Raw genomic sequence first — 25300 nt, forward strand, 5'->3', positions numbered from 1 at the left:
CGGCGCAAAGGGATTGGGTGGGTACCTTGATGGTACCACCGTTAAACCGACTGCTCCTCCGATTATCGTTACACCAGCCACACCAGCTACTGACCCCGATATCACTAGTACAAGCATGCCTGTGCAACCTCCACTTCCTATTTCCCCCACTCCTATTACCCCTTTATACAGTATGACACCTTCACTTGAAGAATGGAAAGCGAGGGATCGCTTTGTTGCTAGCGTCATCGTCTCCAACACTATCAACCCTGTCGCCATAGGAATTGATAACGAACACACGACGTCAGCGAGTAACATCTGGATAGGGTTGTGTCGTGAGTTCGATGTCAAGTCGGAAGAGCTCGTAGCCATTAAGGAAAAGCAACTCCGAAACAAGAAGATGCTCAATGGAGAGGACTTCAATGAGCATATCGGATACATGCGGAACTACTGGAAAGAAGCTCGTGATGTCGGCGCTATCGTGTCTGATGTTCAATTCCATTCCATCCTACTTGATTCCTTTCCCGAAGAGTGGGACAATATCACAACAAGTGTTCCCAGTTCGTCGAGCAATGATGCAATCACACACCTCGAGTCTAGATGGATCAAATGCGAAGCGCGCCGTATTGAACGAGAGGGTGACAAAGCTAAAGTTAAGGCACTCATGGCGTCTGGTACCAAAGCTACCCCAGCTACCCGAAGCCCTAAAACCTGTGATGGATGTGGTAGACGTGGGCATTACAAACCGGATTGCTGGGCAAAGGGTGGTGGAAAGGAAGGTCAGAATCCCGCTGGATGGAAGTTTGCAGCTGGGTTGGAACCTAGGGAGGAGTATGTTAAAGCTCATCAGGAACGCGTAAAAGCAAAAGCAAAAGTATCAACGACGTCTTACATCTCTGTCCTTACCCACAAACGCGAACGCCGTTACCACCCCTGCCGACACTTACGTTCTTAACACCAACGCCGCTGGTATGTCAAACCTCCCCACACTGAACGTTCCCCCTCCTGATATATACGACCTTAGTCATGACTTCATACACCCTTCCATTCTAGAGGAAGGTGAAGACATTTGGGAGAAGGAACTTGACGGGGAGGACATACACGTACCAGTAACCATTATTCCCAAATCATCCTGTAATCTCTGTGCAGCCAATAACATTTCCATCACAACTAATCCAACACAAACATACATGGACTCTGGAGCATCGGATCACTGTTGGAAGGACAGAGCCTCGTTCACAGATTACCAAGTCGCCAATGGTAAAGGTCAGACGGCACAAGCTGGACGCTCAGGCGAGTTCCCGATACCTGGAATAGGAAATGTACAATTGAGGTCGAAAGATTCAACAAAACGACTCAACTTAGGGAATGTCAGACATACGCCAACATTTAGTAACAATCTAGTCTCCATGCCTTCGCTCGACCTAGATGGGTATCATGGTACCTGGGGAAAAGGACAAATATCTATCTGTGAACCCGGTAGCGAGACACCAGTGATGTCAGCAAAGCTTAGTGGGAAAATGTATGAATTCCTACCAGGAGAACGAGACAGAACATCCGCTAATGCGACTTAGTTGACTATGCTACAAGGTTCTTTTTGCACTTTAAAACAGTGCTACGGAGCGATATTTATCGTATTAAGAACTAGAGTGAGCCCGAATTGCTAGTTAAAGCTAGTGCCGCTAGTAGAATGTGCCGTAGGCGCAGCTAGACCAGTTAGAGAGAGCCATAGATCGTGTCAGAAAACTGTATGACCGTTCGAAACCTGTAGAACTGTCACAGATTTCACTGTCTTATCCCTATCTAACATTTATCTTATCTGTGCCATGTGTTTATCTTATCTTATCACTAGATATTCCAAAGATGGAGTGGACCATTGGACTTGTTCTAGACCATTCTAGACACTTCAGATTGTAGATCAGGTCCAGGGGGAATTATGTTAGATCTAGATCGCACTAGTATCAGCCTTGGCAGGCTAGATGTCTAGATGTTGATCCTTGTTGCCAAGCATGCTTGGGCAACCCAGAGTACTATATATTTACTCAGTGTTACCCACTGCACCATATGGTTTCCCAGGCTTCACCATGTGGTTTCCCAGGCTTCACCATGTGGTTTCCCAGGATTACCCAGTGTACCATATGGTTTCTCAGATTGTTGCTAAGAAACCATTGTTCTGGAATGTACCTGAAGTATTCCAATCAGACAATTACCAAGCACACCATGTGCTACTATTCAAATAGAGTATTAGAGGTCTTAGTATAGTATCTGGGGTCCTAGATAGAATTCATGTACATAAGCTAGACAGTCTGAGCCTTAGAGCCTCAGACTTAACAACATCTTTTGTCTTCATACAACATCTCTGTGCTCTCCATCTAAGCTTCACTGCTAATCTCCTTCTATCACTCTTCCATATCACATCAAGAAACTAGGTGAGTTGCAGATTTGTGATAGTTTGTTAAGTCTTGCTTCTTTGCCTGTTGTTGCTGTCAAAGAGCAACAGGTGTGGCTTTATTGCAGGTGCCTTGTCTGTTGGCTTGCTTGGGTTCTGGGGGATTTTAAGACTCTGTTACTGAAAAGGACAGTTGTCTTCTTGGGAAGCACCTCAGTTGTATCCCTATTGTAGCCTTGTAGTCTGGATGCTATGCATCTTAGTCTGAAGGTTGCTTGGGCAATGCATGAGGGTGGTCCACTGAGGACCACAGAGCTAACCTACTTGCTGATCCCCAGGTGTAAGGGGCTTCACTGCTTTATGCAACAGTGCTGGTGTCTCAGGGCAGCTAGAGCCTTAGGGTTAGGACAGCAGCCAGTACTGGGTGAAGACTGAGAGTGTGTAACATGCTCTCAAAAACCATTTGCTGCACAGGCTTTGGGAACCTGTGTTGAGAACCCCTCCCTTGCATCAAGACCATCAAGACTTGTGCACCTCAACAGGTCACTCTTTTTGGACCCCCTTCCCTTTCCTTTCCCTTTTCCTTGTATTGTACCTGCTGTAAAGGGGTACTGTACTCTTCCTGTACTATACCTGCTGTAAAGAGGTATTGTACTCTTCTTGTACTGTGTCTGCTGTCAAGAGATATGGTACTTATGCCAAATGCTTTGCCTAGAGAATGTCTACATCCAATATGAAGTTTCCCATGAAAATTGTAAATTGTGGAGACTACAAGGAAAACCTTCTTCTTACACCATATAATGCCCAGCTGGACAAATCTCCTGCTGAGGCTGGTGCTGAACCTTGTTCCAAGTCTCTTAAAGTTTCAGAGCTATACTTTTTCTGGACCAGACAGCAAATTCAAATTAGCTAACTGGATTAACCAGATTGCCCTATGCAATAGTACTACAGAAGTTGTACACCAGTTGTAGCAGCACTACTTGCCTTAGATCTCCAGTCACAATCTATGTAAACCAATACTATGGTAAAGCTGGACATGGAGAAGGCCTTAGATCTTGAGAGAATTTCCTCCAAGGACTTAAAGATGTCTATAGCAAGTATGATGATAATGAAGGGGCAAAGCTTGAGCTTACACAAGTTTGGTTGAATAAAGCCTTGACAAAACAGGGACTTCAATAAGTACTCTAAACAGTATCACACTCTAGCTTATATCAGAGAATATAAAGATTGTGTTCTCATTGATAAACCTAAGGAAGCTATTCCTCAGGAGCTTAAAAATGCTTTGGTTATTCAGAAAATGAATGGTACTCTACCTAAAGCTTAGCAAGAGTATCCTGATCTCTTGCTTAAAGCATACAAAGCTTTGCATCCTGAAAAGGCTAAGAGTGCAATCTTTGGCAATGGCAATAAAGGCAATGGCAATACATCTGACTCAGATGCAATGGAGATTGATTCTGCAAAGAAGAGCAAAGGCAAATCAAAAGAAGCCAACTCCCAGAAAGTTAAAAAGAAGAAGCATTGTAATATTTGCGCTGCAAAAGGCTTAAAAAACAAGGCTTCTAGTCACGACACTAATGATTGTTGGGATAAACCTGGAAATGAGAGCAAGAAACCTGCTCCTAAAAGCTCTTCATCAACTTCATCCTCATCTGTGCAGAATAACAAAGTAGGACAAGGTGCGCCAGGGGCCAAGAAATCTTTCAAGGCGCAATTATTGGAATTTATGAAGGAGATGAATGATGATGATGGTACAGCTTCCCCAGCTGCGACTGTCAACATCAACTCTGCGAGAATCGTAGAAATACCCGATTCCCAGTCTGCCGTAATGGAGACAGCTGTGCAAGTCGATGAAGTACAGTTGGGGCCTTCTTGATCGACGGATCAAAAAATTGAAGGTATATCGGCAATCTAACATGGATTTTCCCAATGCACTGTAGAGTATAATGTCTGTGATCACAGTGTGGGAATAGTATACCTACTATCAGCTCTAAGCAAGACTTAGAAAAAGTAGTACTGGAATCTTGTAATATAAATATTGCTCGCAACAAGAAATCGTCTTTTAGACTTCCAGTAACACTTTGGGTATATGGAAAAAAAGTACAGACTGAGGCTCTTGTTGATTCTGGGGCCACAACAAATTTCATCGACCAAAAGTTTGTTGAAACTAACAACCTGGTAACACATAAGTTGGCAATACTGTATGATGTAAAGAATGCGGATGGAACTTTCAATAAATCAGGACAAATCATAGAGTATGTCCGTGCCTACATTGAGATTGGGACCCATAAAACAATACATTATCTATTTGTCACCCATCTAGGGGACAAGGAAATGATTCTTGGGTACTCATACTTATACAAGCACAATCCACAGATTGATTGGCAGGCAGGAGAATGGGAGTTCACCAGGTGCCCAGATACATGTGCCACTAGAGCCTATAAAACAAAGATTATCGAAGCTGGAGCTGATGAGCTCGAAATCGAACCAGATTTACCATGGGAATCCTCACTGGACAATTTAGGAGAAGAGGACATGGAAAATCCATACATTAACTGGATTGATATTGATGATCCAGAAGATCGACAACAAGCAGCAGTCATTGCAACCATGTTTGATGAAAAGGACATGGATGAAGAACTTAGTGAAACAGATGAGGACACCATTACTTGGAAGTCCCATGTGCCAGAGTGGTTGCATCAATATGGCAATGTCTTCTCAAAGAAGAAATCAGAACGGATGCCAGAATGTAAAGTTTATGATCATCCAATTGATTTTGTGGAAGGTGCAACACTCCCCAAACTAGCTAAAATTTATCCGTTATCTCCAAAAGAGCAAAACTCCTTGGATGAGTGGATTGATGAAGAACTTCGCAAAGGCTACATTAGACCATCAAAGAGTCCTGTAGCTGCACCCTTCTTTTTTGTTAAAAAACATGATGGATCTCTTCGTCCAGTTATGGACTATCGTGCACTCAATGCAGTTACGGTTAAAAACTGTTACCCTATTCCCAGAATATCTGACTTGATTGATGCATTAAGTTCTGCATCTATCTTCACTAAGATTGATCTTCGGTGGGGATATAACAATGTTCGAATTCGAGAAGGGGATGAGTGGAAAACTGCTTTCACCACAAAATGTGGGTTATTTGAGGCAACGGTCATGTACTTTGGATTTTCAAATGCACCAGCTACTTTTCAAGCAATGATGAATGAAATATTAGGAGACTTGATTCGCAATGGGCAAGTTATGGTGTATTTGGATGACATATTAATCTTTGGGAATGACAAAAATGAGCATCGGAAAATTGTTAAAGAAGTGCTGAAAAGACTTCAAGACAATGATTTGTATGTGAAAGCTGAGAAATGTTTCTTTGAGAAAGATACTATTGAATATCTTGGCATGATCATTTCCAAGGGACATGTTGCAATGGATCCCAAGAAGGTTGCAGGAGTTCTTGAGTGGCCAGTACCTAGTAAGGTCAAACATATTCAAGCTTTCTTAGGCTTTGCGAATTTCTATCGCAGGTTTATTAAAGACTTTGCCAAGATTGCTAAACCACTCACTAATCTCACCAAGAAAGAATAACAATGGGTCTGGAGCGAGAGTCAGCAAAATGCTTTTGAGGCACTGAAAAAGGCCTTTACCTCAGCTCCTATTTTACGAATACCGGATGATGTAAATCCTTTCCGACTATCAACAGATGCCAGTGACTTTGCTGTGGGAGCCGTCTTATCACAACTAAGTCCAGAAGATAACCTTTGGAATCCAGTTGCATTTTACTCCAAGTCGCTTGATGTACATGAACGAAACTACGAAATTTATGATAAAGAGTTACTTGCTATCATCAGAGCTTTGGAGGAATACAGACATTACTTGGAAGGACATCCAGTTAAATTTGAGATTTGGTCAGATCACCAGAATTTGACATACTTCAAATCAGCCCAAAAACTCACTCAGAGACAAGCTAGATGGGCTTTGTATCTCACTCGCTTTGACTACACCCTTCACCATAAACCAGGAAAAACAATGCAAGCTGAAGACCCTCTGTCCAGGAGGCCAGATCATGAGGAGGGGGTAAACCTCGATAACAGAGACCAAATCTTGCTCAAACCTGAGTTTTTTGCAATTCAGGCAATCGAGGCTACTCATGAATCGCCTGTCAATGATGACCAAATCCTAAGAGAGGTCAAAGCAGCACTACTTTCAGATGAAGTTACGAAGGATTATAAATCACTTCTTAAGTCAGGACCAAGAGAATTCAAGAAATCTCTGGAGGAATGGAACTATGAAAATGGATTACTACTCTATCGAGGGAAAGTCTATATACCTAAAAGCACAGATGATCATCTTCGCCGAAGAGTTGTGTATATTCACCATGATTTATTATCAGCTGGTCATCCAGGAAGGTGGAAAACATATGAATTGGTTACTAGAAACTATTGGTGGCCAGGAATGTCAATCTTTGTCAAGAATTATGTTACAGGCTGTGATACGTGTCAGTGGATGAAAAATCGCCCACAACAGCCTTTTAGACTGCTACAACCAAATGAGGTTCCTAATAGACCTTGGGAGATTATCTCCATTGACCTTATAACTCAATTACCAGAATCATATGGATTTGATGCAATCTGTGTAGTGGTTGACTGTTTAATAAAACGTGCTCACTTCTTCCCAATTACTGGCAACTTCACAGCAGAAGACCTTGCACGATTACTCTATGACAGAGTCTACCCACTGCATGGACTACCTCTACAGATTATCTCTGATCATGGAACCCAATTTGCTGCAGAACTATTCCAAGAATGGTGTAAACTACTTGGAATTAAATCAACAATGTCAACAGCATATCATCCACAGACAGATGGTCAAACTGAATGTGTCAACCAAGTTCTGGAACAATACCTTCGGTGCTATGTCGATTACAATCTAGATGATTGGGCATTGATGTTAGGAATGGCAGAGTTTGCCTATAACAATCAAGCACATGAAGGAACTAAAGAAAGTCCTTTCTTTTTAGAGTATGGTCATCATCCAAGAGCAGGACCAACAATCACAAAAGACCTTCAATGTAATGAAGATCTTAATAACATTGCGCAAAGACGACATGATGCACAAGAGCAGGCGAAAGCTGCTCTCAAGTTAGCTGCTGAGCGTATGAAGTGGTACTACGATAAAGGGGTACAAGCTGTTCCTTTCAAAGTTGGTGGCAAAGTGTTACTCAACCTCAAGGATTATCAAACCAAGGGACGAGCACTCAATCCACGATTTGAAGGACCATTTGAAATTCTGGAGAAACTGTCTCCAGTTACCTTCAAACTGAAGTTGCCTCCAAAATTCCGCAGTTACCATCCAGTTTTTCATGCCAGCAAATTAGCCACCTACAATGAACCAACTATTGTGGGACAAAGAGGACCACCACCTAAGCCAATTGTAGTAAAAGGTGAAGATGAGTGGGAAGTTGAAAAAATCCTACAACATCGCATTTATAGAAGAAAAACACAATATCTTGTAAGATGGTCAGGGTTTGGTCGAGAAGATGATACTTGGGAACCTGAAAAGAATCTCGCAAATGCTCAAGATAAAATTCAGGAATACAAGCGCTTAGGGCTTCCCCCAGTACACATTATCGAAATTCAAGATGACACACAAAATTTGTCAGATTAACGAAAAGTTCTTCTCGGAGCTTGAACCAAAAGAGGGGGTGATGTCACAGATTTCACTGTCTTATCCCTATCTAACATTTATCTTATCTGTGCCATGTGTTTATCTTATCTTATCACTAGATATTCCAAAGATGGAGTGGACCATTGGACTTGTTCTAGACCATTCTAGACACTTCAGATTGTAGATCAGGTCCAGGGGGAATTATGTTAGATCTAGATCGCACTAGTATCAGCCTTGGCAGGCTAGATGTCTAGATGTTGATCCTTGTTGCCAAGCATGCTTGGGCAACCCAGAGTACTATATATTTACTCAGTGTTACCCACTGCACCATATGGTTTCCCAGGCTTCACCATGTGGTTTCCCAGGATTACCCAGTGTACCATATGGTTTCTCAGATTGTTGCTAAGAAACCATTGTTCTGGAATGTACCTGAAGTATTCCAATCAGACAATTACCAAGCACACCATGTGCTACTATTCAAATAGAGTATTAGAGGTCTTAGTATAGTATCTGGGGTCCTAGATAGAATTCATGTACATAAGCTAGACAGTCTGAGCCTTAGAGCCTCAGACTTAACAACATCTTTTGTCTTCATACAACATCTCTGTGCTCTCCATCTAAGCTTCACTGCTAATCTCCTTCTATCACTCTTCCATATCACATCAAGAAACTAGGTGAGTTGCAGATTTGTGATAAGAACACTATGAGCAGAGGACTTAAGCGGTAATTCACCGAGTTCTACTCTCTACATTCTACTATGCACTGGCATATCAAGGGATTGTACTATTAGAAGACTTGTAGTCTTCACAGAACCGTTCGTAGCAGAACTTAACAAAGTCAAAAGACCTTCATACTAGGAGTACCTACTTCTACGGGGGATTTAGTTGACAAGAAATCGGACATAGGACCACACAGACTAGGAGAAATTTGATATGACCGTAGATCGAGTCCCGATCTGAGGAAAAGACAAAAAGACATGATACAGATCCCAGATCACAGATAGAGTACCTAGGAACCAGGCAGGAATGAACAACGGATCTCGGAGTCCACGCTGTTCATGTGCTAGGGCAATTCGGAACTCTGGATCCATATGCTGGAACTACTTGGACACACAAAGTCCATATGATTTGATAACGTCGAAATGCAGGATAAGGTCCGTAGGCAGGAAATACCATATGGTACGCCTATGTAGGTCCATTCTACATGCTGAAACAAGAATGAAGAACGGTCCAGATTGGTCCAAAACATATGATTCGAATACGGAAAAACTCCGTAGACAAGATTCTGCACATGTAGCAGTCCCTAGCGATAAGACTCCGCATGGATTCGTAGCTACGGTGCATTATTTTTAGAGATAGAACAAGTAGAGATAGGATTACAAAGCTAGCGTAGAAGTAGTATAAAAGCAGCTCATGTATCCGTAGATAAAGAAGTACTACCCGTGCGTAGGAAAGTCCTGAGTGGGTTGCCCGTGAGTAACTGCTCTTGACACCAATAGAGAGATTTGCCCTGTCTTTGTGCAGTGAAACGATAAGATTTGATTTGAACTATACGAGACCGTCGAGGTCAAAAACTAGAGAACTATCCGTCCGTAGGCCGCCGAGGTCTTGATTACTGTTTCGTGATCCGTCGAGGGTCTTAGCGTTCATGTCCGCCGAGGTCTTAGTTTTCGTGTCCGTCGAGGGCAATAGTCTCCAATCGTTCGAATTAGTCTTACCGTAGACAAAATTCATAGTCCCACTTAGTCCACTGGACAATAAACAGAGCCCCTACAAACCTTAGAATCCCGTAGCTGTGGTGTTTTTACACTTGCAGTTACACATTGATTTCATAAGAACTTCATACGATACTGAGACTGTGATCTTGTGCGTAACCTTTGCCAAGCAGTCCACCCTTGCAATCTTTCCTGGTGTGTAGAGTTATTGATAGACTTTACACGGAGGTTTACTAGTTTTTGGGTTGATTTGGTGTTGGTGCTACTCCCGTAGCTCTGATATTAGGTTGACTCTAGAGTGGTATTCTTCGCCCATTACCGCAAACTATTCGCGGTCACTCAATAAACCGGTAGAAATTATGACTTGGCATAGGAGATACGCACATAATGGGGTACGAAGGATACTACGACTGGCATCGAGAAACCTTGTTGACGGGCTCAACATAACTTCGAAAGAGACCGTGGGGATGTGTGAGGATTGCCTCTATGGCAGGAATATCATTTCCCACAATTAATCCTACACTTAAAAATTAGTAGATTCTTGCACTATACTTTAATCCTATCACTTGTATATAATCCTACAGTAATCCTAACAGTTTAGAGTCTAATCTGACTTATATAATCCCATGGATAATCCTTGATAATCCTTGATAATCCCATTTTTTGAAGAAAGACTGACATTTTATTGCAATTAACAATAGGATTAATTCTTTTTAATCTAATCCTAATCCGATTGTAATCCAATCTAATCCGACCACAATCTAATCCTTACCCACTATAATCCCTTATAATCTGATTGTACATAATCTAGTTATAATCCGATTGTAATCTAATCTAATCTAATCTGACCACAATCTAGATACCAAGATCATTGTCGGTGCGAGGAGGTCGTTTGATGCGGGAAGGCTTGCGCAGACTGAGCGCTGTGTGATCCACGGTTGATGTCGTTGTCGTTGGGAGACTCCTGGTAGCAGAATAAGCTAAGAACAAAAGAGAGTACTGTAAGACCTACCGTTTCTTTCGGGAGGTAACCGAGCTGGTTTTAATCTTCTTTGTTGCAGCTTTCCTGCCTCCCTGGCTGCCTTTACGCCTCTTCGTGCTGGCCTTAGTGGGAATGTTCAAGGCTATCTCTTCCTCTTCTTCATTGTCACCCTCTTGTTCATGGAGAGTTGACCCTTCACCTGTGACTCCTTGTCCTTGGCTCACTGTCTCAGCAGGTAAAACGTCGGACTCTGATGTGGCAGAATGAGAAACTCCAACAGAACTCGTCACCTCCATGCCTTCTGGCAGGTCGTTTTCGACTGCATGAACATCTGGAACATATTCGGTGGCTTCTGGTGATGCAGGCCAAACATCGTTCATAGACACTGCGGGAGTGGCAGGTGGATCAAAAATAGACTCGTCAGGCAACAGGGTACCTGCTTGTTGGCCTTTTGCCAATCAGTAAAGCATTAGCACATGAACTGTAACTTACTTGTGCAGTTTTCGATGAGCTCAGTCGTAAGTACACCTCGATGGTCAGCATGTTCTCCATCTTCATTGTTTGCTGTTCCTTCATTGTTGGGTGCTGCATCAGGACCAGGAGGCGTGTCGCTTCTCTCCATTGTGAAATCTTCAACATGGGCCTCGTCTCTGGTATCCTTGCCTTTACCCTTAGCTAGACAATGTGACTCGTTAATGAAACTGTGAAATCAATAATCAATGAGTACTTACTCTGGGACTTGTGCCATTTTTTCAGCGGCTTCAGAAAGCTGTCTTCGAATTTCCGGAAATCATCGTCGGCGATCTTGAAGCCTTCGGCCTTTGTCCGAGTCACGGATAACCTGAAATTTCACATAAAGCTGTGCCCAACAGTCAATGACATGAAATTAACACGTACATTCTTACTTCTGGTTCACCATATGCAACAGGTTTGATGGTGTGAACGACGAACGAGACGTCCCCATATTGCCCCCAGTCATCACCGATCATCTGCTGTAGTGCTGTAGCTACAGCTAACTCAAGCTGTTCTTGATTTCTGTAAAAAGATAAGCAGCGAGGAGAATGTTACAAGTACAAACCCACTGGAGGATGACATCCATTGGCGGCTTCACCGCACGACCATCATTGTACTCTTTTGCCGCCTCTTCAAGTTCTGCCATTTCTTTGTCGCTCAGCTTCCTCATACGTTCAGTTATCGCCTTCTGGTAGGGGCCCAAAAACCCGCCTCCTCCTTTGCCTTGAGCACCAGCAGCAGCCTCTGCCAAAATTTCGTCCTTGAATTTCTCTGCATAAATGTTCCTTGCACTGACAGCGCGAGGTTTCATTGTTGACATAGCTCGCTGCTCACCGCTCGTTCCACTGACTGGAGGAGCTGCGTGTGTTGGTGTCGTCTTGATGGTGGGGGCAGTCGAGGTTGCGCTGATGGGGAGAGGGTTGACAGCTGTGGGAGGGGCAGTTGGGTTGTTGGTACCACCCTCTTGACGTGCTGGCTTTTCCTTATTACCCTTCCTAGTTTCGCGAGCTATGTTCATGAAGTACCTGTAAATAACCTAATCGTGGCTGCCATTAGTATTGCAAGTCCGACGATAGATGGAACAAGAAACACCTACTTCCAAGATAGCCTCATGGGGCGATGTGATTGTAAACTTGGCGCGGAATGAGTCCACTATGCCACTAGTGTCGAGCCAATCATGTTTGGCACCTTTCTTCAATTTTGCATCGGTTTCTTCCAATGCCCAATAATAGGCGTTCCAATGACCTTCGCTGGATAGCCATCTGTGATGCTCGCTGGTGAGTTTAATGTTGTATATCAAATAAACACATGCCTTTAATCTCCGTTAAAGTATATAGTTACTAAATACGTACACTCACACCTCAGTGTCAAACCACCACTGAGGTGTAAGTCTTCTGTTATTTTCCCTTATTCAGAAGTACTCATATTACCTTCTATAGTATACATTCCTTTTAGGTATTCCCTATTATCGTAGTGTCAAACCACCACTGAGGTTATACATTCCTTTTAGCCACTCTCTCGCACTCCGGAGCTCCGATGGACTCCGACGTTTCTCCGTTCTTACACTCTATTCAACACTGCGCATCACATTTAAAACCCGCTGTGGCTCGTCGAGGTGGAGCAGGCCCTCCTGCGGTGGCTGGTTGATATGGAGGTGGCGGTCCTTCAGGGACTAATGGTCCATCGTTGTTAGCTAGAACCGGATCCATAACATTGACACGAAGGGCACTCATAGTGAAGGAGAAGTGAAAGTTGTTGTAAATCTAAAACGATTGTTTAGATTCTGGAACATGTAACGTGACGCAGCAAGAAACATTAGGCCACTTGAATTGGCATGAAACTAGAAAACAATAAGAACTTGCGATAATAAAGTCAGTCATTATATAGAACGAAAGTAAATTTACCTTGTCTCGTTTCCCTGCGATAAGATGGCAAAGGGCAAGGCTTCTACTCCTCTCCAGAAAGAGAAAAATCGCTTTTGCGATGCCCTAACTCTCGAGATGAAAAAACTGGTAGATTTGATTACGCCAGATCTCCCACTGGACTACGAGGAGAACGGCTGTGAGTGGAAACACGCTCGCAACTACGGAAAAGGACGAATTTTTTATAACATCGGACGTATCTACAAACGAGTAAGTACTGCGTTACGGATGAGGATAATGGTATACTTACCGCATACTCAGTGTATGAATGACAGCCATATCCACCGCTACAAAGCGGTATATGTATCATCAGCTCTCCCACAAGCTTCACTCAATCAATTCATTCAGTTGAGGGCTGTTTTCGAGTTGGCTGGGCAGAAATATTCGGATCAACCAAATGTGCATTCAACCGCCGACGAAAAGATGGCGGTGATGGGCTGGTTGTTGGAGAAAGCCCAGGGAAGTGTTGCTGGTGAAATCGCGAATCACCCCAATAACCGAGATATTTTGTCCACTCCACGAGCCCGCCTCCCTTCCAAGAATTTCACTTTCAGCTCCCCACCTCAACTAGCGACGCCTACAACAGACGCACGCTTAGCTGTGTTCAACTTGACACCACAGGCTGGGCCATCCAAAGGTTCAAGAACCCCCGATTCCTCTCCACTATACTCCTCTCCATGCCCACCACCTGCCCTTAAACGCAAGGCGATAGGCGACGCAACGCCTTCCTACCCGAAAAAACACAAAACTGCCGAGGTTTCTGGTGAGACGGTGAGGACTCCTAACAGAAAGGGCAAGGAACGGAGTGTCTTCCTCGGCGTGATCGAAATTTCCGACAGTGAAGACATGAATGCGAATGAGGGTGGATATGACTTGCCAACCATTTGGCTTAGCGACAGTGATGATTAGGATGAAGGAAGGCGATTTTGGAGATGGGATTCATGTAGTTGAAGCTGTTGATGTAAAGAATGGGGCGGACTTAGTTGACGAAGTTCAACAGTTTCGTGAAACGTACAGTGTGAATAAAATTCCCAAGCGATCCTATGTTAGTTCTCGCGATAACCTAGTCAAAACCAGCCTGTCAAAAAGAATAACGGTCAACACGAGTTTTGGCGAAAGTGTGCACTTGACGCACAGTTTGCTTTCCGTTTTTTTTCTTTCGTTTTCTTTCATTTCTCATTATATTTGGGCCGTTCTTACTTGTTTCTAAAGTATATCAAACTTTCTTTAATTAAACTACGGTGTCTACGAGTTGGGCGTTGTACTAACCCTTGATGATGGTCGTACCACCATCATCAAGGTTGAAGGTATGCTCATTACGATTTTGTATGTAGAAACTAGTTAGAATACTTTAAAAACATTTCTTATACAATGAAATGAACGCCCTGAGAGTGAAAATAAAAGAGAAAAAGAAAGAAAGAAAAAATTACGCTGTATACGACATCGAAGTCGCTCACGGCGGCTGCTGGCACTGGCACTGGCGCTACTGCCATCTCTAAGACCGCTAACTCGGGAGTCTGACACTCTTGTTTTCGGTATAGGTTTCGCTTCTTGAGGGAGGAAGCCGTTCTGTTCAAACAAATCCGCCCCCTGATCGTTTGATCAATAACCAATGGTACGTTCAACATCGAGCAACTTCTTACTTATCTTAAGTAACGGTTATTTCTAGCCCCCAGTCGTTCGTTTCCTAGACGTTGAAGCCGAGGATGAGAGCTCCTCCGATGGAGATATGGACGAGTATGAACGGGATGATTATGAGCAAGGTACGGTGATACGTTCACAGGATGTTTAACACTTCTCTTAACCGTTCAACAGATGATGAACCGGTCTCTAGCTCAGAAGAACGCGGTGCGGGAACTTCTCGCAATGTTACAGCGCATCAACAACAACAATCGCCTCGTTTATTTCAAACTATCTACAACAAATACACATCGAACTCCCGTCCTGCTGCAAGAATCGAATCCCCTCAGATTGACGCAGAGGCATCTACCTCTCACCCCATGATTCCCGTCCTTCATCGGCATGGCTTAATTGACCCTACATCCAGCGCCAACTCGATTGACAACGCCCGAGCGTATGTCTCGTCTATACGCCCTGTGGGGGGTCAACAGCTCAAGCAATGGGTGAAGTGGTCCAAAGGAGCCGCTAAAGCACCGGATGGCAGCTTCGAGCGTAGGCCTCTGGCACCAGGAGAGTGGGTAGTAGTGGGAAGAGGGACATATACTGGTGATGCCGCACAAATACTTCGACGTAGTTCTGCAACAACTGGAGAGGAAGGGTATCGGGTGCTAATCGTCCCCCGTATCGCGCCGCTTTGGGTTCTGGAATCCAAGAAGCGAAAGAGGGGTGCCCGCTTTGATGCACGTTTGTTTGACCCGGAGGACTACGACGTTGATGTGGCGCCGGAGGCACGCGATCTTCATCTGTACTCTTTTCTTGGAAAAATGTTCAGTCATGGCCTTCTGATAAAATTCTTTTGGACGTCGACGTTAACGCCCATCAGCTGTATACCCTCGCACACGCGCTTCCTTTTCAAAGATCACCCTTTTTCGAATAGATTCCCCTATCCTCAACCTGATTTTTGGTACTTCGAATCTGACGAAGTCATAGACGTTATGGATAACCCTCTGGTCCCGAATGGGCGAGGTATCCTTCAAATCGTTGACAACACGAACTACACTGTCAATTTCGGGGATACTGGTACACACTGTGTTAAGAAAAGCAGCTTACGGAAGATCGTCGTCCTTGGCGATTATGTTGAAGTTATTGTTGGTCGTTATGCGGGAGCGGAGGGCCTTGTTGTGGCCAAACATGGCTCCATTCTCGCAATATCGCAGAAATCAAGTCGCAAAGGGATCGTGGGTGGTTTCTCTTCACACACGAATAAGCCCTTGATATATTTTCGCCCTTAGGACATGCTTGTTGACGCTAACTCCTGCAAGCGCTGCACACGCGCTGCGTTTCACCATTCGAGCATTCCCTGGTATAACGTAGATGTGACCATCATTCAAGGATTGTACTCTCCGCGAGATGCAGTTATCAAGGATGTGAAGCGGGGTCGCTACAACGACTGCCTTGTTCTGAATGTTTACATTCCAGAACTGGGGTGTTCTGCAGAGGTGGAGGATGTCAATGTTACATTAAAAGGGTACGTTCAATTGCTCCTCGTCAACGTTCAAATGTTGACCATCATCCTTACAATCAGGCTCACGTCGTTCACGCCTTTGTGGGAAACGCTACCACTCGATAATGCGACTTAGTTGACTATGCTACAAGGTTCTTTTTGCACTTTAAAACAGTGCTACGGAGCGATATTTATCGTATTAAGAACTAGAGTGAGCCCGAATTGCTAGTTAAAGCTAGTGCCGCTAGTAGAATGTGCCATAGGCGCAGCTAGACCAGTTAGAGAGAGCCGTAGATCGTGTCAGAAAACTGTATGACCGTTCGAAACCTGTAGAACACTATGAGCAGAGGACTTAAGCGGTAATTCACCGAGTTCTACTCTCTACATTCTACTATGCACTGGCATATCAAGGGATTGTACTATTAGAAGACTTGTAGTCTTCACAGAACCGTTCGTAGCAGAACTTAACAAAGTCAAAAGACCTTCATACTAGGAGTACCTACTTCTACGGGGGATTTAGTTGACAAGAAATCGGACATAGGACCACACAGACTAGGAGAAATTTGATATGACCGTAGATCGAGTCCCGATCTGAGGAAAAGACAAAAAGACGTGATACAGATCCCAGATCACAGATAGAGTACCTAGGAACCAGGCAGGAATGAACAACGGATCTTGGAGTCCACACTGTTCATGTGCTAGGGCGATTCGGAACTCTGGATCCATATGCTGGAACTACTTGGACACACAAAGTCCATATGATTTGATAACGTCGAAATGCAGGATAAGGTCCGTAGGCAGGAAATACCATATGGTACGCCTATGTAGGTCCATTCTACATGCTGAAACAAGAATGAAGAACGGTCCAGATTGGTCCAAAACATATGATTCGAATACGGAAAAGCTCCGTAGACAAGATTCTGCACATGTAGCAGTCCCTAGCGATAAGACTCCGCATGGATTCGTAGCTACGGTGCATTATTTTTAGAGATAGAACAAGTAGAGATAGGATTACAAAGCTAGCGTAGAAGTAGTATAAAAGCAGCTCATGTATCCGTAGATAAAAAAGTACTACCCGTGCGTAGGAAAGTCCTGAGTGGGTTGCCCGTGAGTAACTGCTCTTGACACCAATAGAGAGATTTGCCCTGTCTTTGTGCAGTGAAACGATAAGATTTGATTTGAACTATACGAGACCGTCGAGGTCAAAAACTAGAGAACTATCCGTCCGTAGGCCGCCGAGGTCTTGATTACTGTTTCGTGATCCGTCGAGGGTCTTAGCGTTCGTGTCCACCGAGGTCTTAGTTTTCGTGTCCGTCGAGGGCAATAGTCTCCAATTGTTCGAATTAGTCTTACCGTAGACGAAATTCATAGTCCCACTTAGTCCACTGGACAATAAACAGAGCCCCTACAAACCTTAGAATCCCGTAGCTGTGGTGTTTTTACACTTGCAGTTACACATTGATTTCATAAGAACTTCATATGATACTGAGACTGTGATCTTGTGCGTAACCTTTGCCAAGCAGTCCACCCTTGCAATCTTTCCTGGTGTGTAGAGTTATTGATAGACTTTACACGGAGGTTTACTAGTTTTTGGGTTGATTTGGTGTTGGTGCTACTCCCGTAGCTCTGATATTAGGTTGACTCTTGAGTGGTATTCTTCGCCCTTTATCGACCCAATTAAGCACAGACAATATCATATTGATCGCATGATCAGAGTGATGCGGTCTGGAAAGGTTCCCTGGCTCGGTATTGAGGTTGCTGTTATACGCGGCCCATTCAAGGGTTCACGAGCTCTTGTTCGTGATGTCAATCGCACCAGCAATGACTATGCGGTCTCTGGCCTCAAACTCACAGTTGAACTGAAGGTATTCAGTGCGAATGGAAGCAACTGACTCGAAAAGGTGTACTATGATCACGTTCGGGAATGGTGGACAGGAAAGCCGCTCTATCAGTATCGCGCTTTGAACAGACAGCAGGAATTCTATCTTCTCTGCGAGAAGTTTGAACCCACCGTCATAACCATTGAACGTACACCTCTGACATTTCAACCACTTGAGCTAAAGGAACGCCCTGGCCCTGTTGACTGGGAAAGGTTACTCAAGGAGACAGAAGAAGAGTTGGCAAAACAGTTGAAGGAGATGGAGGAATACGAGAAGGCAAACTCAGAGATCCCTCCAGGAGGCACTCCTGTACCAATTCGAGACCAGAGTTCTGTTGTCGACATCTGGGATCCTTACTTTGATGATGGATGGGATGATTTAGACATGTACAGCAGCTCATGGCCAGTACCGGACACCCTTCAAGTTCCTGCATGTGAAGCGAGCACCAGCTCACAACCCATACCCTGTTCTCCGGACCACTGGCTCTTCGATCGTCGCCTCCTGAATGTGCCAATTCTTGTCGATATCAAGGGAGGTCCCCACGATACGTCAAGCAAAAAGGCAGGTGTCTTTGTCAAGCCGACACTCTCACCCATCGGGACGGTAGTTGCGAGGTACAACACTAGGAGCGAGAACCTCGATCTACCTCACAACTGTATTGTAAAATTTCGAAAAAGGCCGAGCGGAGAGAGCTTGTTGATCGTTGTCGGTGGAAACGATGAACATATTGGAAAACTTGTACGCGTCATCGAGTCGTTAATGGGCGAAGAATACCACTCAAGAGTCAACCTAATATCAGAGCTACGGGAGTAGCACCAACACCAAATCAACCCAAAAACTAGTAAACCTCCGTGTAAAGTCTATCAATAACTCTACACACCAGGAAAGATTGCAAGGGTGGACTGCTTGGCAAAGGTTACGCACAAGATCACAGTCTCAGTATCGTATGAAGTTCTTATGAAATCAATGTGTAACTGCAAGTGTAAAAACACCACAGCTATGGGATTCTAAGGTTTGTAGGGGCTCTGTTTATTGTCCAGTGGACTAAGTGGGACTATGAATTTCGTCTACGGTAAGACTAATTCGAACAATTGGAGACTATTGCCCTCGACGGACACGAAAACTAAGACCTCGGTGGACACGAACGCTAAGACCCTCGACGGATCACGAAACAGTAATCAAGACCTCGGCGGCCTACGGACGGATAGTTCTCTAGTTTTTGACCTCGACGGTCTCGTATAGTTCAAATCAAATCTTATCGTTTCACTGCACAAAGACAGGGCAAATCTCTCTATTGGTGTCAAGAGCAGTTACTCACGGGCAACCCACTCAGGACTTTCCTACGCACGGGTAGTACTTTTTTATCTACGGATACATGAGCTGCTTTTATACTACTTCTACGCTAGCTTTGTAATCCTATCTCTACTTGTTCTATCTCTAAAAATAATGCACCGTAGCTACGAATCCATGCGGAGTCTTATCGCTAGGGACTGCTACATGTGCAGAATCTTGTCTACGGAGTTTTTCCGTATTCGAATCATATGTTTTGGACCAATCTGGACCGTTCTTCATTCTTGTTTCAGCATGTAGAATGGACCTACATAGGCGTACCATATGGTATTTCCTGCCTACGGACCTTATCCTGCATTTCGACGTTATCAAATCATATGGACTTTGTGTGTCCAAGTAGTTCCAGCATATGGATCCAGAGTTCCGAATTGCCCTAGCACATGAACAGCGTGGACTCCAAGATCCGTTGTTCATTCCTGCCTGGTTCCTAGGTACTCTATCTGTGATCTGGGATCTGTATCATGTCTTTTTGTCTTTTCCTCAGATCGGGACTCGATCTACGGTCATATCAAATTTCTCCTAGTCTGTGTGGTCCTATGTCCGATTTCTTGTCAACTAAATCCCCCGTAGAAGTAGGTACTCCTAGTATGAAGGTCTTTTGACTTTGTTAAGTTCTGCTACGAACGGTTCTGTGAAGACTACAAGTCTTCTAATAGTACAATCCCTTGATATGCCAGTGCATAGTAGAATGTAGAGAGTAGAACTCGGTGAATTACCGCTTAAGTCCTCTGCTCATAGTGTTCTACAGGTTTCGAACGGTCATACAGTTTTCTGACACGATCTACGGCTCTCTCTAACTGGTCTAGCTGCGCCTATGGCACATTCTACTAGCAGCACTAGCTTTAACTAGCAATTCGGGCTCACTCTAGTTCTTAATACGATAAATATCGCTCCGTAGCACTGTTTTAAAGTGCAAAAAGAACCTTGTAGCATAGTCAACTAAGTCGCATTATCGTTCCACTCTGACAAAGCCAAAACGGAGAGCTGGGCTGTGTGTGGTGTGGTATCGGGTCGCGGTAAGGATGTACAGTTCACAGGAGAAATTTTCGAGGTCTCGACGGAGTTTCTTGAGACGGTTGATGAAACACCCGGAGATCGAGCATGGGCCAAGCATACTCTGCTGCCTCGTGCGCAAATGGCTGCCCGCAATCAATGCCGGCCTATACGACAGCCGGGGGAAGTGGATTATGCGTCACTTGCACAGGTGATTCATCAGCAGAACTGGGATGTTGCTGCTGCAAAGTTGACCTAACTTGCTGGCTTGTATTCGCTCTCTTACCGTGTACCTATATCATATATTCTATAGTCCTGTATCTTGTATTTTCTTGTACTACATCTCGATGATATCGGTAGATTGAAAATTCCCCTTGGAATGTGTCTGGCCTCTTCGTGGCCCAAGGGACTAGTAACCGCCTCGGCGGTGAAGCCAACAGACACCAACAATGGAGATGCGGAGACAGCTCAGCCCCGTGGCCGAGAAAAAACATGCGGGCATTGTTTCCGTTGTTTCTGCCACATTGTTTCTGCCCCAAGGTGTGTCCTCACAATAACCTCACTCAACAACGTTCATAATCTACTGTTCAACAGTCGTTAAGCAGTCAACGATGCCGCCCAGGTTCAAGGTCAAGGCTCCTAAACTCCCATCTACCGCAAAACTGAACCGCGAAGCAAAGAAGAAGAAATGGGCTGGCATGTCTCCTCTAGGGACACCGTCAAACCCTCAGCCTCAACCTTCGGAGGAGCAAGAAGTCATGAACATGTCTACTTACTTCAAAGAAGATGGTACTTGGGAGCGTAATGAGCTTGAGCTGTCACCGAGAAAGAAAAAGCGGGTGAAGGTTCTTGAAGATATGGTAGAAGAGTGCAGAGAAACTGCTGATTTTGCAGACGAGTTTGTAGAGGATAGATCAATCATGAATGATGACGGGAATCCAGAATGGGAAGGCGAGCCAGACTCAGAAAACTGTCGAAAACGACCGCAGGTATGTGGCTTTCGTCAATATCACGTTCTTCTCTCACTCGCCAACAGGGTACAAGTGTTCTCATGGCGCCCTTACTAGAGAGGTTACAAGACATTCAAGATGCCTACATTTCACAGCACTATGATCCCCGGGTATCACTTGCCTGCACCTGCAGCTCGGGCTTGATGCAACTGTTTCACTGCTGGCAGTGTTGGCTAGGCGGTGTTTGCTGTGAGAAATGCATTGTTTCTCAGCACCGTGGATCACCTTTCCATAACATCGAGAGCTGGAATGGTCGATTTTTTGAGTCGTCTAGTCTCGGTGAACTTGGTGCACGTGTATATCTCGGACATGGAGGGGAGCCTTGTCCTGAGGCGAACGCCGACAAGCTTCAAAAATTAACCTTGGTTCACACCACAGGAATTCATGAAATCTTCGTGAATTTCTGTTTTTGCGTAGGGCATTCCTCGAACTTTCAGCAACTGCTCGATTGCCACCTCTTCCCTGGAACTGTGGACTCACCTCGTTCTGTCTTCAGCTTCGAGGTTCTTATCGACTTCCACCTTCATACTCTCACTAGCAAGAAAGCAGCCTATGATTATTACGATGCTCTTAGAAGGAAAACTGATCCTGTTCTCCCTCATTACACGAAGGCAGGTATCTTTCTTTAGTATAGATTCAATAACTAATTGGCTTTCCAGTCCCGTTACCGACCGTTTTTGCGTGTTGCACGCATCCATCGACATCTATCTACTAAGCGCCGTTCCAGACAATCTCATGGCGTCGATACTCATGTTCCGCATCGACGCCCAGGATGCACTGCACTCCATTGCCCCGCTTGTCCTGAGCCAGGTTTTAACATAGATGTTGATGAGATTAGGGATGTTAAACCTGAATTCCGGTATGTCTTCTGACTGGCACACATGACAGTAGCTTATATACAGCAATACAGACATACAGTCACTCGTTTTTTTGTGGTTGATGGTTGCCACAGTGCTCAACGATTGAAGAAGCGTGATGACCCTGATGATGTGGCTCTGAACAGCGGCTCAGCCTACTTTGTAAAGCGTGAGCCGTTCAGAGCATATGCGAGCAAACAGACAGGAGAACCCGATGTAAGCTCTAGTTATATTCAGTTTGAGCTCGGCGCACTGATATTTTACTTTGCAGCCTCTTCATTGCTCTCGACTACGTGCTGCTCGCATGCAGAACATCCTCAAATTCAAGAATGCTATTGTAACGGGAATAGTGGGCATGATCTGCACACGCCACGGCTTTTTTTATCCATCTGGTATGGTCGACATGGATAGAGGCGAGGGGTGGGTTCCGACGCTAATCCTTGAGTATTTAGCTGACCTCTAATGTAGATACCACCTGGTGGATTGGATTATTTATCAGGGTTTCTCGATGTATCCAAATCTCCGGTGGATTTTCGGAAGTTATGACCTATGGTGTATCTACATCAAGAACTTCATCAAGCGGTTGCGGAACAACAGCGAGTTCTTCAACAACGAAGAAACCCTAAAGCTATTGGAAACAGTAACTGGTGCCATTCCTCAAGGTCATATCGATGGACACAATGATGACTGCAAAGCGAAGTATCATTTCGCCTATACTAGGTTTGTTGCGATGACCATCGGGGAACTGGTAGAAACTCCTTGGGCAGTGGAGAAGCTGACTGGTGGAAGCACAAGGCACATGAACGATGGTCATCGTCACGACACACTGGATGATTTCCATGGCTTTTGGAACTGGCAAAAATACCAAAAACTCGGTACATATTCTTATTTTGAATGTTGGTCAGCTATCCCTCATCACATCTTAGGATCGGCACTGAAGTCCAAGTGGGCAAAAGCAGTGCAAATGATAGCGGAATTACAGCCCACCTTCGACGAGCTTTCCGGTTCTTTTGAACCAACAGTTATAGCAGAATGGGAGCAGCTCTACATCAAGCCATTACCAGGTCCTCGTGATGACGTTGCTGAAGATCTTTTTGTAAGCCGTGTGGACAAGAGTACGTTAATCACTGGCATTCTCGAGGGTAGCTAACGACAACATTTAATAGATATTCCATCCCTTAAGACCAGAATATCAGAACAGATAACGAAGGAGCGAGTCAACGTGGACAGCCAAAGTCAACAGGCCCTCGATGGTGTAACAGACTTGATTCTAACGGGAATCAACCTGGATCGTACACGGTGAGTGGAGTATTATGGGCTAGTTTTTTTATGTTAACCTTGTTGTGTATAGCTGCAAAATATTGCGTTTGGCCTCGCTTAGCAATCCTCCCAAGGATAAGCTGAAGAAGATGGATGCAGCACGCACTCGTTTTCACAAAGACAGTCTAGCATTCAGCGAAATGATGTCTAGTTACTATCCGGCACTGGTGTCGCTAATTCAGTGCCATGCAAAGGATCTCAACCTACAGCATCCTGAAAGGAACACTCTACCCCTCCCCAGTTCTTTCAATGGTCATGAGCGTAACGCGTGTGGTTTGTCCCAAGCAGCTGCTATCGAATGTAGCCTGCGTGAGGGTCTAGCACATGACTGTCTAGAAGACGTTCGCATACGTGTTCTCACATACAACCATATAGTTGCTGTGAAAAAGGTTGAGGTTACAGGCCAACGTCAACATACTCGAGCTCAAGGGCTGCTTCGCACTCAAATGAATGGCGCAAAAGATGCCTGCCGCCTTTATAATCATAACTGACAAGCTCTTATTGCATTGGGATTGGATGAACATGATCAAGAGATACGAGCGTTAAAGGAGACTGAGCTATGGTGCAGAAATACGAGCAAGGCCAGACACCTTGGCTCCAGTCAACCAGATCCCTGGTATTGGTCAATTGGGCGTCGAAACATAAATGAGGACTCAGATGAGTCAGAGAAGTGGAAGGTTGAAAGTAAGTCATGGTTCAATTGTGGATCTGCTACAGCTAAACTGATAATAATATAGTGCACCGGGTTAAATGGTTCCGTGACCGAGCAATACTGGATAGATGGAAGGAGGAGAAAGAGATTCTGGAAGCTGAATATCCCCGCATAGTACAAGCACATGCACAAATGCAGGAGATTTGGAACATGCTTGCTGATGAGCATGCTCAGCTTGCAAGGTCTCTGAAGGTGGGAGTGGGCAACACCTCTCGACAATGTATGGTGCTGCTAGGATACGAGTCATATGCCCAAAAACAGGCTTATGTACATGAAAAACTTGGGTTCAATGTTGAAAGGGAGTGGCAGATGAAGGAGAAGGTGAAGCCTAGTAGGAGAAAATGGGATAAGAGGGTGCATAGTGAGGATAATGAGGAGTCTAAAGATGATGGCAATGATGAGTGGGAGACGGTGAATGATTTTGCCTATCTTGATGAGGAAGTATTAGATGAGGAGGATTAAATGTAGACTATCTAAGTAATATAGTATTGTTCAAAAGCATGGTTCCAGTGGGATTACAGTATGATTAATCTAAATCTGGTAGGATTATCTTGGATTAATCAAATCTGGTGAGATTACTTAGGATTAATATGAACAGCTGAAAGGTCATTTACATAGGATTACATAGGATTACATAGGATTATTTAGAATTAATGTCAATGTCTCCTGGTATGGATAGGATTATATAGGATTATATAGTATTTATTTTTCATTGTGATTGGTTCAGATTATGTTCAAAGATGATAGGATTAACTTGTAGTGATAGGATTAAATAACAGTGGTAGAATCTACTAAATTTTGAGTCTAGGATTAATCATATGTAGTGCAATTGTTGTCTATGGAAAGGCTACCAGGCGCCTGTTTGATGCAAAGGTTACACATGAAACGCAG

The 25300-nt window shown here is 44.3% G+C and overlaps 5 protein-coding genes across 5 annotated transcripts; 4 read left to right on the forward strand and 1 right to left on the reverse strand.

Moving 5' to 3' along the window:
• Positions 1–10758: 10758 nt before the first annotated feature.
• Positions 10759–12259, reverse strand: E1B28_012242 (uncharacterized protein; the record flags this gene model as incomplete). The annotated part of the gene is made up of 5 exons (XM_043157329.1): positions 10759–11176; positions 11221–11403; positions 11460–11569; positions 11626–11763; positions 11811–12259. Coding segments are annotated over 5 exons (1298 nt in total), but the record flags the coding sequence as incomplete, so codon positions are not given.
• Positions 12260–13169: 910 nt separating this feature from the next.
• E1B28_012243 (uncharacterized protein) lies at positions 13170–14072 on the forward strand (the record flags this gene model as incomplete). Its single annotated transcript, XM_043157330.1, has 2 exons — positions 13170–13373; positions 13425–14072. 2 exons carry the CDS (start codon positions 13170–13172, stop codon positions 14070–14072), a joined length of 852 nt encoding a protein of 283 aa, XP_043004697.1.
• Positions 14073–14892: 820 nt separating this feature from the next.
• On the forward strand, positions 14893–16423 carry E1B28_012244 (uncharacterized protein; the record flags this gene model as incomplete). Its single annotated transcript, XM_043157331.1, has 4 exons — positions 14893–14926; positions 14979–16021; positions 16076–16311; positions 16369–16423. 4 exons carry the CDS (start codon positions 14893–14895, stop codon positions 16421–16423), a joined length of 1368 nt encoding a protein of 455 aa, XP_043004698.1.
• A 1582-nt stretch (positions 16424–18005) lies between these two features.
• E1B28_012245 (uncharacterized protein) lies at positions 18006–18980 on the forward strand (the record flags this gene model as incomplete). The annotated part of the gene is made up of 2 exons (XM_043157332.1): positions 18006–18159; positions 18223–18980. 2 exons carry the CDS (start codon positions 18006–18008, stop codon positions 18978–18980), a joined length of 912 nt encoding a protein of 303 aa, XP_043004699.1.
• Positions 18981–20959: 1979 nt separating this feature from the next.
• Positions 20960–24871, forward strand: E1B28_012246 (uncharacterized protein; the record flags this gene model as incomplete). Its single annotated transcript, XM_043157333.1, has 14 exons — positions 20960–21050; positions 21105–21499; positions 21547–21630; positions 21688–22135; positions 22180–22201; positions 22248–22379; positions 22431–22593; positions 22649–22797; positions 22846–23252; positions 23304–23492; positions 23544–23676; positions 23729–24105; positions 24193–24381; positions 24435–24871. The coding sequence occupies 14 exons, from the start codon at positions 20960–20962 to the stop codon at positions 24869–24871; spliced, it is 3216 nt and encodes a 1071-aa protein (XP_043004700.1).
• Between the last annotated feature and the right edge of the window lie 429 nt (positions 24872–25300).

The sequence above is a fragment of the Marasmius oreades genome, chromosome 8 (genome assembly GCF_018924745.1).
Source record: "Marasmius oreades isolate 03SP1 chromosome 8, whole genome shotgun sequence".
NCBI classification, from domain to species: Eukaryota; Fungi; Basidiomycota; class Agaricomycetes; order Agaricales; family Marasmiaceae; genus Marasmius; species Marasmius oreades.